A 12,829-nucleotide genomic window follows, 5' to 3' on the forward strand; every position below is an offset into this window, starting at 1 on the left:
TCCTACAACATCCAGAGCTTTGAGGAACTCCAGGCATATCTCATCCACCCCTGGGGCCCTGCCACCAAGGAGTTTTTTGACCACCTCGGTGACCTCAGTCCCAGAGATGGGGGCCCACCTCCAAGTCCCCAGGCTCTGCTTCCTCATTGGAAGGCATGTTAGTGGGATTGAGGAGGTCTTCGAAGTACTCCCCCCACCGACCCACAACGTCCCAAGTCGAGGTCAGCAGCGCACCATCCCCACCATATACTGTGTTGACAATGCACTGCTTCCCCGTCCTGAGATGCCGGAGGGTGGACCAGAATCTCCTCAAAGCCGTCTGAAAGTCATTCTCCATGGCCTCCCCAAACTCCTCCCACACCCGAGTTTTTGCCTCAGCAACCACCGAAGCTGCATTCCACTTGGCTTGCCAGTACCTATTAGCTGCCTTCAGAATACCACAGGACAAAAGGGTCCGGTAGGACTCCTTCTTCAGCTTGACGGCATCCCTCACCACCGGTGTCCACCAACAGGTTCGGGGATTGCCACCACGACAGGCACCAACCACCTTACGGCCTTAGCTCTGGTCAGCCGCCTCAACAATAGAGGCACGGAACATCGCCCATTAGGACTCGATGTCCCCCACCTCCCTGTGGACATGGTCGAAGTTCTGCCGGAGGTGTGAGTTGAAGCTACTTCTGAAAGGGGACAGACGTTCCCAGCAGACCCTCAAAATATGTTTGGGCCTACCAGGCCTGACCAGCATCCTCCCCCACCATCGAAGCCTACTCACCACTAGGTGGTGATCAATTGACAGCTCCATCCCTTTCTTCACTCGAGTGTCCAAGACATGTAGTCGCAAGTCCGACAACACGACCACAAAGTTGATCATCGAACTGAGGCCTAGGGTTTCCTGGTGCCAAGTGCACATATGAACACCCCTATGCTTGAACATGGTGTTTGTTATGGACAATCAGTGACGAGCACAGAAGTCCAATAACAAAACAACGCTCAGGTTCAGATCAGGTCTCACTGTCATTGCCCATGTGAGCATTGAAGTCTCCCAGCAGTACGAGGGAGTCCCCAGAAGGTATGCCCTCTAGCACCCCCTCCAGGGACTCCAAAAAGGGTGGGTACTCCAAACTGCTGTTCGGAGCATACGCACAAACAACAGCTAGGACCCGTCCCCCCACCCGAAGGCAGAGGGAGGCTACCCTCTCGTCCACTGGGGTAAACCCCAATGAACAAGCTCCAAGTCGGGGGGCAATAAGTATACCCACACCTGCTTGGCGCCTCTCACCAGGGACAACTCCAGAGTGGTAGAGAGTCCAGTCCCTCTCAAGGAGATTGGTTCCAGAGTCCAAGCTGTGCGTCGAGGTGAGTCCGATTATATCTAGCCGGAACCTCTCGACCTCGTGCACTAGCTCAGGCTCCTTCCCCTTCAGAGAAGTGACATTCCACGTCCCAAGAGCCAGCTTCCGTAGCTGAGCATCAGAACACCAAGGTCCCTGCCTTCGGCCACCACCCAACTCACACTGCACCGGACCTACTTGGCCCCTCCTACAGGTAGTGAGCCCATGGGAAGGGGGACACACGTTGTCTCTTCAGGCTGTGCCCGGCCTAGCCCCATGGGTGCAGACCCGGCCACCAGGCGCTCGCCATTAAGCCCCACCTCCAGGCCCGGCTCCATAGGGGGGACCCGGTGACCCACGTCCGGGCGAGGGAAAACGTCGTCCAAGGTTTTTGTTCTTCATAGGAGGTTTAAAACTTTCTGATGATTGTTAAACTTTGTGAATTGCAAACATTATTTAATAAGATGTGTTGACACAATAATAATAGTAATTAATTAACCTTGATATCATAAGTAATTTGAATTATTTTTAATGAATTTACTGATTAAAAAAAAAACTAAAATTATGTTGTGGTAACTTTAGTCAAATTTGTTGTGTTTCTCCCAATCTTCCCTTGAAACAGGATGTCTCATTTCCCACTTACTTAGTATGTCTGCACAAGTTCATGGCATGTGGTTTGCAAGTTGAACACACTGACTGTAGTGCAGAAACACTCCATTAAAGTGAGGATTGCTTTATGCACAAGCTTTATTATCATTAAAGCAATGTCTGTATACAGGCTTTGGATTGTGATATAACGGATAAAGGTTTTATGTTGATGTCACAATCTAACTTGGAAATGCTAACACAAAACTATGTGGAACACTTTAAATGTGTGAAATGTCATCATAAAAACATATCAATATTGATATTTATATTTACAAAGTTCATAATGCATAAATGAGTCACACAGAAGCACTGCTGCCACTGTTCACATATCTGGACATGACATGTTCTCATCATGTCAGTGTGGGTTTCTTCCAAAAGTCCAAAGATATGCAGGCTAGGTGAATTGGTACTGATAAATCTGCCTGTGTGTGTGTGTCCAGGGGTTGTTCCTGCCTGTCCTAGTTGTTTGTTGGAATAGGCTCCAGCTGCTCTGTGACCCTGCCCTGGATTACTAAAATACCCTTAAATATTGAGAAAGAAGCACTTTTCAATAACTAGCTTTTGTGTAGCCAACTTTAAAAAATGAATTTATACTCCTAATTAAGTACAGTGAAATTAAAAGTACTTTTAAAGTTAAGGAAAGGATTATGCACTTTATTCATTGCAAGGTGTTGGATCTACTTAATTTTAACAGAAGTTCACATTACTGATAAAGTTAGCTGCAAACTTTTTTTATCTGAAACATTTGTTTTACAGTGTGTGTCGCCTTTATAAAATGTATATATTTACCTATTTAATTTGTTTTTAATTTGTAATTGTTCGAAAGGAAATTTCTATACAAAACTACATTCAATCAAAATACTTTAGCCGATATGTAATTTCTTTAAAAAAAATAAAAACGACGTACTTATTCTTGTCCGTCATAGCTTAACAGAGTGACAGGCAGGTGAATGCGCCCACATAAAAGAAACAATGACATGAAATAAATATCGAAATTAAAAAAGAAAGCAGTAATACATAAAAGATGTCTAGTTATAGTCCAGCCAACAAATCCAAAGCCAGCAGCAGTCCTGGCGCTCGTCCAATACGCTCCCTTATAAAACTTCGCAGCGTGCAGGCGAGCGCAACAGGATTTGTGATTTCGCGATTTCAGTCCGGTCTGTAACTGGGCACTGGAATCCCACAACCACTAAAGCCACCTACACTGGAAGCCCCACACAGACTCTTCCTGAAGTGTTTAATGTCTAATCCCTTGCGCCAACTTCAGATTCGGATTTCAACAGTGGAAATCTTTCATCAGTTTGATGGAAAGCTGCGAGTCCCCACCCCAAGCCCTCCTCCTCCTCCCCCTCTTCCTCCTCCTCCCGAGGAGCTTCATGTGGGTCTATGTGAATATGAGCCGTGAGGGATCACACACAGAAAGAAATACAAAAGGATCTGGACACGCAGAAGAGGTCGAGTAAACAAGAATGTCGTGTCAGAGTGGCAGTGCCGCACACGCGTAGCTCTGCACGGCTGAGAGGCGCTAACTGCCTGAGGCTTCGTTGGATTTAACATCACTGCTATTTAGGCGAACGCTGTGCGTGAATAAAATCGCGCGGACTTCAAAGAAACTTTTAAAAGTGTCAGCTGCTCGATTCATGAAACGAATGCTACGATAGCTTAGCGAGTCCTGCGGACCTTGAATACTTCTGGCGGGTTGGTCTTTGGCAAAGCGACCTTCTCGTCCTTTAATTCTGGAAGAGCCGTTCGTGTAAAGATAGTACGTTCTCTGTCGCTGTGGACTTCTCTCAAAAAATAAGGTCTTCAGTGTGTTTTGTACTACAGAACCTTCAGAGCTGCTGTCAAGTGCTTTCCCAAGGGATTCTCCAGGAGGCGCAGCGAGGTTATATATTAACTCGGGAAAAGCGACGTGCCGCCCGTACAGTAGAACGGACAGCCAGTGTTTGGAAACGGCGAGAACCATAATAGGATTTTTAAAATGTTACCTTCTTCCTCACGGTGGATTTGCAACTATTTTTTCGTATTTATACTTGTCATCTATGGTAAGCGTCCCTTTTACACTTTATTTTCTTAAGATCATATCACGAATTTACATTGTGACTAAACGAGGGTGCGTGCGCGTGAGCTTGCTGTGTTCTGTCATTTGTATCATCTTTAGTTGTTTCCCTGCATCCGATGCGACAGGGAGAGACACCGGCTACCCGTCACCCCGTAATGGAATAAACGCTCAGATAATGGGAGAATATACTTATGAATTCTATTTATGTATCATGAGAGCAGCAAGTTGGCGCAGTTATGTTACCTCTTCCCTACTGTATATATCTTAAATTAAATCCCAGCCTGGGCGCAGTCACAGTGTTCATGTGAGTTTTCGGCGCTTACCGAGTTCTCCACAATCTCAAGGACAGCTTCTTAGGTTGGCTGATGACATTAAACTGACCCAGTAATTTGGCCTTTACCGGGAGCTTGTAAACGGATTAATGCAAATTTTGAGTAAAAATATGATGGAAGAAAGAGGTCACGGCTGAGTTCTGCCATGATCCCGTTCAATGAAGGCAGAGCTCTGCTCGGGCTGTCTGCGACTCTGAAATTGAAATGTTGAGTTTGTGAAATTAATGGGTACAATAGTTGAAAGAATAAGTACATACACGTAACCTGCCTATCCAATGGTTATTGACTCCTGTGAGGCAGACGCAATAGCACCTTGCCTTGTTGAAAGCAGGCATGATGTCGGGCTGACTCGCAGCAGTAAGTCGAGCTGTTGATCCCCGGGTTTAATGTATCTGCAAAACTGACTTTTGAGTATTAGATGGTGCATGCATTGTCAATCTGCAGCCATGAACTGGAAAATCTTAAGTTCAGAAAATGTGAAAAAAAAGTAGCAGCGGTAATGGTGCAATCTAAAATTATACTGCGTGACTGTTAGAGAGAGAGAAAAAGAACTACATCCATGTAAACATGACTGAGCACAGATTCGTAGTATAGTTAAATATTCACGAAAAGATAATGTGCTAACCAAAGTCAACATTTACAGTTTACCATACTTTTTAAAAATGAACTGGTAATTGCTCTGGCATATTAAGGTAACTGTCGGTTCTGCTAGTATTGCACGAATGAAAATGGTAACTGAAAATTAAAAGCACCTGAAACGTCTCTAAAATCAGCAGTAGGAATATAAGAAAGATGATATTTGGTAAAAAAAAAAAAAAAAAGCCACATGCCTCCTTGTTCATATAGTTCATAGCTCAGTTAAAAGTAATGCACTAATATAGCGTCTTTGTCGGATAGATTGCATTAGACGGTTTCCCAAAATAGCAGTTACACAATTCGAAATTTTGTCTTTGTTAGCCCAAGAGATTGATAAAACAAGTCGATTAACTTAATCTTTTTCAACTATAGTAGCACAGCAAGGAAGAAATAAAACGCATTAACTAGTAAAGTGAGAGCAAAAAAACTGCAAATAAATATAGACACGCACACAAACACATAGAAACCTAGAAAGGATTCGGTAGAGCGTTCATGCCCCCCGAGTTTTTTTGGTATTGTTTATAAAGGTGACTGTATTGAAATTTAATACCGCGATCATTGATTGTTATCTTATAATTGAATGACCAAGAAAAAAAGAGCACAATTGGCTGATCGGGTTTATTTGAAGAGGTATAGCGATCGGATAAACCAAAGAAGCTCTCAGTTAATGTAAGAATATTATTTGTAAATAGTATGCCTACGTCACAAATGTATTAGCATTCCACCTTGGAGCAAGAACGTGAGCTTAGTGGAGCAAAATGCAGGGTTTCCGCGATCGCTTGGTGCGGTGCCAGTTTCATGGGGTGCATTGAGTAATGCGCTGGCAAAATTGCCAGGATGAATGAATTAGATGCTGTGCACGACTTATTGTGTGGGAAATAAAAGTGCACGTTTTCGCAACAATTTCTCAGCATTATCATTATTCAAGGAGGAACCCCTGCGTATGCTTTCTATAAAGTTGTCAGTCAAGTAAAGCACTTTTATACGCAAAAGGACAAGCTATTACGCATGATCCGACATGGATATATTACACAGGTCATGTACAGCAAGACGCCAAGATACTGTACCGTAGTGAATTTGTGACAGCATGAGAAAGCTTCATAGATAAGATGTGAAGCTGGAACATATTCAATCAACCATTGGTGTACTTCTTTTTATTACAAGTAACATCTACCGCTCTTTCAATTTCACATCCGCTTGGTCTAATGAGGGATTGCATCTGTAAGGCAAAAACCCAACCCATGAGCGAGTGCCAGTCCATCGCATGCACACTCACGCACGCAGTCTATCTGGACCTACTCATATAACGGTTACTTGCTCTTACTTATCGTTTTCTAGCATATAAACGTTTGAAGAATAACTTTAGTGCTTCCGTGCTGTAGTTACGTATTCTCGCGGCAGTCTAGTACAAACAGAGCATGTACTCCCAAGCAGCAAGTGCCCAAAGATATTAGGCAGCCGTAAGTCTAAAGTGTCGTTTTCACTTTTCGCACTTCACAGCAGTGACTATACGTACATCGGGTAGCCCCTGTTCTGAAGTACTACGACCGATTAATTCATAATAAGTGTAATATTTTAGAAGCAACGGTATCATCGGTGTAGCGCTTAGAATTATTTTTTTATTCCACTTCATGTTTATAATATTATTTGAAGTGTTGTAATATCTGCTGATTCCGTAACAGGCTCGCCAATGAACAGCGCATACATATCTTAAAATTAATATATGCGTCTGTATAACCTTATTGATGTAAACGTACCGTGGCCCAGTGATCGACGTATTTACAGTACTACATATATTTATTTATTTATTTATTCCATAACTGATACGTGGTTCCCAGCGCCTCTAAACGACAGGGTCAAGTGGGTTTCGGATTTGCATGCATAGTTATTATTGTTGATCTCATTAAGATGCTCACAGTTGCCATACAAGTAAACAAGCGGTCAAATTATACACTTGACTGAAACATCTGGTTACTAAATACTGTACATGCAAGCGTTATTCTTTTGTAGTTTAAAGTGTGGATTTCATTCATATTTCGTTAGAAAATAACGTCCATTTTGTCCAAGTCTTTCTCTTCCAAATGCTGCTTGATCCTGGATTCTAAACCGTTAGCTGCATTTGAATTTTGACTAATATGTTTTTTTCTGTACCCACAGTCATTTTCTTCTTATTTTTAGTCTCTGGATTCTTCTCCTTTAAACCTTTTAATTAGGCTAAGAACAACAGTTATTTGGACACACCCCTTCAGTCTAAAGTGTCTTTTGAGTAGACTGAAGAAATCAAGATGCCTTTGAACTTTGCATATGATACAGAAAAACAGTAAGCTGGAGAAGTAAACATTACAATAAAACCAGCATCAAACATATTAACTTAGTTATTTTTATAAAAGGACTTCTGAAAAGTAATTTCAAGACATATTCAAGATGTCTCATTGCTTATAATGAGGAAGGGCAATTTAAGACACGCTGCCTTGTAGTTTTAGGTTTAATTTAAACACTTGACAATCCGGCTTGTTCAATTGAACATGTAGCCTTCAATTAACTTTTCCTTTGGTCTTAAAACCAGAGCTCAGTCCTGGTTGTCCCTGACCTTGCATGGCAGCAGCAGTTGATTGATTTCATTGCAACTAATCTCCTAATCAGAGGAGTATGGCACAGGTAACAGGTAATGTTTAATTTGAAATATTTCCCCATATGTACCGTTGAATTTTGCCATGTGGCTAATACTTCTAAGATAGGTTGTGGCCCGTCATGACCTTAAATGGATTAAGCTTGTTTGAAAACGGATGGATGCTTTCCGTTTGTGGATTCAAAAATTAACTTAATCAAGATGTGTAATAACTATAAGGAAATGTTGTGCAAATAATGTCTTTCATACTGTTTTTCATATTGCCTTTTGATCTTGTTTTATTTTAAACGAGTGGCACAATTTTTAGTACTTCTGCCTCACATTTTTGGAGACCAAGGCTCAGGTTCTACAGTATACAGTATGTTTATCAGGTGTCCATGCGGGATACCTCTCTGTACTCCAGTTTCCTTGCACATTCAAAGTAAATTGGTCTGCTATAATGGAGTGTGAATGTGTGTGCAAATATGCCACTGATTAATCCTGGGTGGTTTCCTTATACATTCTGTGCTCCTGCAGACAGTGAGCTGTGTTTTCCCAAGTAATGGGTAAGACAGGTTAAAAAAATGGATAGATGCCCTTTATTGACAATGAGAAAAGCAGCCAGTCTTCAAGGAATTATGTTAATGTGCATTTGAGTCAGTAAACGTTTCAGAAATCAATTTGGTCTTATTACTGATTTTATCGAATACACTGCAGCAAAAGCAGACATGCTACTTCCAAAAAGGACCAAAGTAGCTGCAGATTTTATTCCAGTTTAAATGACCATCATAAACTAAGATAACTTCAAATGAGCTTCTTTCTTACTCACATTTGTTTTGAGTTATTTTCATGTAGGTCTTCTAACAAACACTAGCGTGACACTTGTCTGTGTCCACTTTGATAAGTTTCTGTACTTTTTGGTATATCTGCCTAGAAGAATGCAACACAAGTGACATCGTTGTAATGCATTATTGTGTTATGGTGTTTTGCAAAAGCTCACTAATAACATAACAATAATGTAAACTTCATATGAAGCAGTGAAGTTCAGGTGAGCAGACACATTTTAACATGTTAGTCAGTACACAAGATTCATTCTACTACATGTTAACCAGAAGTGATCTCACCATAAAACTTGCAGTCAGTATCTCCCACTGTGTTTGAGCAGCCTTCAATTATAGAGACAGAATATATCCATTTATCTATTATGTCTACAGATTTGTCTGGTAAACTGTTCCAGCAAAAGATGTAAAACAAGTACTGAAGCTCTACAGTTGTAAATATGGACACTTTAACATCACAGTCTTTATAGTGTGGAGTAAACGAGTCAATAAAAAAATATTAGAAAAGAACAACAGTTGCCAGATAAAACTGTGCAAATATTCAGACAGCACACAAACTACACATAGAAAAAGGTTGGTGTATAGGTGTGCCTTGACTGCAGCACTGTCAGAATTTATAAATGTAACTACTGTACTTAGAAATGTTAAGGAGACCATTAAATAGGTTCCACAGATTTTGTGCAAAACATGTAAGAAAAAAAGTGTTAGTATTAAAACAGTTAACATCACAAAATAGACTCAGATTTAGAGATTTATTGTAATGAAAATGTAGATGTTTGCACTCTCCAGGACCAAACCTAGCAAAAAACTGAATTACTTGCACTTTTCAAGTCTTAATCTATTGAAGGCAGTGGCCAGCTGATGTGCTTTATCTGAGCAAATACTTTGGTTTGATCAGACAAATTTAACTACAGATTTGGAATGTCAGAAAATCTATTTTATTTGAAAAAGCCAATGGTTTACAAGTCTGCAGTAATCATTACAAATTTCAAGACAAATACTATGATTCAGTTCTTTATAAACATTCCAGGTGCACATACTGCAAAACTGTTGATTAGAACTGGCATTTTTCTTTTTTGTAATCCTTATTTGCTCATTCCCTGAGTATCTTGTGTTTTTATTCAGCATCTACAACAAGCTTGAATTTGCAAATCAGATATCAATATGTAAGTTAGGTTTGAATGAAAATTAACACAGCAAGTCATTGAATATTCTATGGCCAGTGTTTAATTTGTAAGTCATTAACTGATAAATAAAACAGGCAAAAATAAATCATTACATAGTGTTTACAACAGTTAGATAACCCTGGAATTTTTAAATTGTATTATGAAACCACTTGTTAAAGAGAGCCTTACAAACCACTAGTCATATCAGATGATGGAATAAAGCCTCAAAGATTGTTTGCACACTCGTTTATTAATAGGATTTTTGTAAAACCAGTAGAGTCCAAATGTGTACAGTAGTGCTTCAAACAGATATATGTGGGATGTATGCTCTATTGAAAAATAAAGTTAGTAATATATATAAATTGTAGCTACATTTCTTTAATGTGTCTCTTTCTGAAATTTTCTTGAATTGTCCCATTACTGAAAAGGTAAAGGTTGAAACACCGAGTATAACCAGTAACATTTTACTATAAGTTTGAAAGTAAAAGAAAAAAATCATACAAATTGAAGAGAAAATTTCATAAAACACAGCAAAATACATTTCTCTATGACAGGGATTCCCAAACTCGATCCTGGGGAGCCACTGTGGCTGCAGGTTTTTGTTCCAACCAACTTCTGTTTTTCACTGGACTCTTAGCCTAATTCAGTAAGTCATTAATTCCTAGTTTCTGTGTTTTGGAGCCAGTGTAGAAATTACAAACTAAGTTTGGTAGACTTTTATTAAAATGTAATAAGCAGTTATATGGGGAATATGCAGGTTTTTTTTTTAGTCGTTAACAGTATTTTCAACCTAATATTCATTCTGCTTTTCCATGTGTTGTGGTTATTTAATTGATTATTTACTAATTAGTGCGACTGACACTGAAGTCATTACACCTTTCGTCATCCTGGGTGTTTGCTGTGCTGCATTAAGTGAAGGGAGCAAACTACATAGGTAAAAAGAAAAATAATAGGAAAACAACAAAAGAGAGTTAACAATTTATAGCTTGAGAAAAAAATAGAGATATATCAAAAAGTCTTATAAATGTCAAAACCATACTGTTGTGTTTTTCTGAATGCAGAATAAGAGAAGAGTAAAAAAGACCAGTTAATTAAATGCGATCAGTTGTTATCGATTACTATCACTGATTGTGAATCTGGTTGGAACAAAAACCTGCAGCCACAGTGGGTCTCCAGGATCGAGTTTGGGAGCCACTGCTCTATGACGTTACTAGTTCAGGCTTCTATATGTACAGTATGGCCTTTTTTATTATGTCATTTATGTTACACTGTGTATTACTTGTCAGTTTTGTTACATTCAAAAAATGTATGTTTTAATTCCTTGACATTAGCCAACAAATTGAACCCATTTTACTGCTTGTACAGAATATAGCAAGGTGGATAACTGGAATGTTCCATTTACATACAATATAAGCTTGGAGGTGAGCTAAACAAAGCTGTCAATAGTAATATTTTGTCCTTAGCTATGTATTCTAAAGCCAAACAGTTTTATAAGTGAGTTTATAAATAGACTGAAATTAACCGCATATTGTTTATTAGTTTAATGCATGTGATTGTAATTAACCTGTAACAGTATAATGGTCCACGGAATGGTCAAACTGTTCCAAATACCATAGCTGCTTTAGCATTGTTACTCTCACTGCACCTTCCTTTTCTTCTTTCTTCTAATGCGCAGATTTATGCATCTGGATTTTTCTGTGCATAAGCACATTTCGGCTTTTGTTCTTACATCATGTTATAGTGTGAATTCTACGCACGGCGTTATGCATGAGGCCCCTGGACACTAGTCCACTGCAGGACATCTTACCCAGAAAAATTCTGATGATAATAAAAATACAAGATCAAATGTGCAGACAGGGTGGTTAAGCTAATGAACTGTATGACGATGTTTGACCTTAAACAAGTCACTTCCTCTGCCTGTGCTCCAATTGGAAAAATAAGAAAAATTTTGCCAATTGTGTCTCTCAAATTTTGTAAGTTGTCTTGGGTAAAGGTGTTATCCAAATAAGTAAATAAATAAGACATGCTTGTCCATGGGCAGAAAATTAGGACTATCTTTGTGAAAACACTTATTTTGCGAACATGTAAATTCCATAAAGAAAGTATCTTCACAGAAACTGACCCATCATTATAAGGGGAAAATTCTTCTTGCTACATCTCTGTCACCATTATAGCACAATATATATTAATGGCGCAGCTGGTCCCCTTAACATATGATACCACTGCAGACTAAGAATAAACTGTGCCAGACCACAGTCGATTACTCAAGAGTTAAGTTATAAGATGGGCAAAACACAAACCATAAAGAAAACAAACAGCAGCCTCATTCAGATTCACTTGGATAGCTGCTTGAATCACTCACTAACCATAAAGGCAACTGTAATGATCTCTTTATGACTATACCAATTGTCCCTCTTAACTTTATCAATCTCTTTTCACATTGCTCTTGCTGCATTTGAAGTTTTAGCACTTAGAGAGCCTATCAGCTTCTGTGGGTACTAGCCCATAACATACACAGCAGGTCCATCTTCTTTGTTATGATAAAATTAATATAAGGCTCATCTCAGTCAAGAAATGTGGCATTGATTACTGTTATCACTTATTGTTATTAGAGTATAAGTAGCACAAAATTTGATTTTGTATAGTAAAACAAACACAAATACACAACATAAGGACAACAGCAATGATGACTCCACAAAAAACTACAACCACCAATCTTAAAAAAACACTCTGATGTACTGTATATTACTTTCAGAATTTCAATTATATAAATCAAGGATACAGTCCAAGCAGCACTAGGAATGAGTTTGAGGCTCATTTTTAGAAGTCCATTCATGTATATTATGCATAGGGAGTAAAATAATAAATCTAATGTATGGTCTTACTGTAAAATATAAGTACAGGCATCTGTGAGTAGACGCCCTTGTTGACATTGGACATGTGGTGTAAACGAGCATGGCAGACAGAGGAGACACATAGACATTTTTTTTGCCTAGTGACATTTCTGAGGATCCTTTAATAATACACAAATCAGTACCCAAAGGGTGGGATTATTCACTTATCAATAATTTGCACCCATCCTTAAGCAGCAGCCTGACATTTAACGCAGCATGATAAATATAGCACAATTAAATTTTCATTCAAGGTTTCAAGATTATGTTCTATTTCATTTGTTTATTTCTTTGATAGCCCACATTTACATTTATT

At 39.3% G+C, this 12,829-nt stretch overlaps 1 protein-coding gene across 1 annotated transcript in view; it reads left to right on the top strand.

The window, feature by feature from the left end:
- The first annotated feature begins 3,357 nt into the window (after window positions 1-3,357).
- The window catches only part of LOC120530344 (protein APCDD1-like), a 53,596-nt gene continuing 44,124 nt past the window's right edge, over window positions 3,358-12,829 (top strand). The window contains exon 1 of the mRNA XM_039754764.1: window positions 3,358-4,024. Coding sequence (XP_039610698.1) covers window positions 3,961-4,024 — 64 coding nt within the window. The 5' untranslated portion in view covers window positions 3,358-3,960. The remainder of the gene's footprint in view (window positions 4,025-12,829) is intronic.

Source organism: Polypterus senegalus, chromosome 5 (assembly GCF_016835505.1).
Source record: "Polypterus senegalus isolate Bchr_013 chromosome 5, ASM1683550v1, whole genome shotgun sequence".
NCBI lineage: Eukaryota > Metazoa > Chordata > Cladistia > Polypteriformes > Polypteridae > Polypterus > Polypterus senegalus.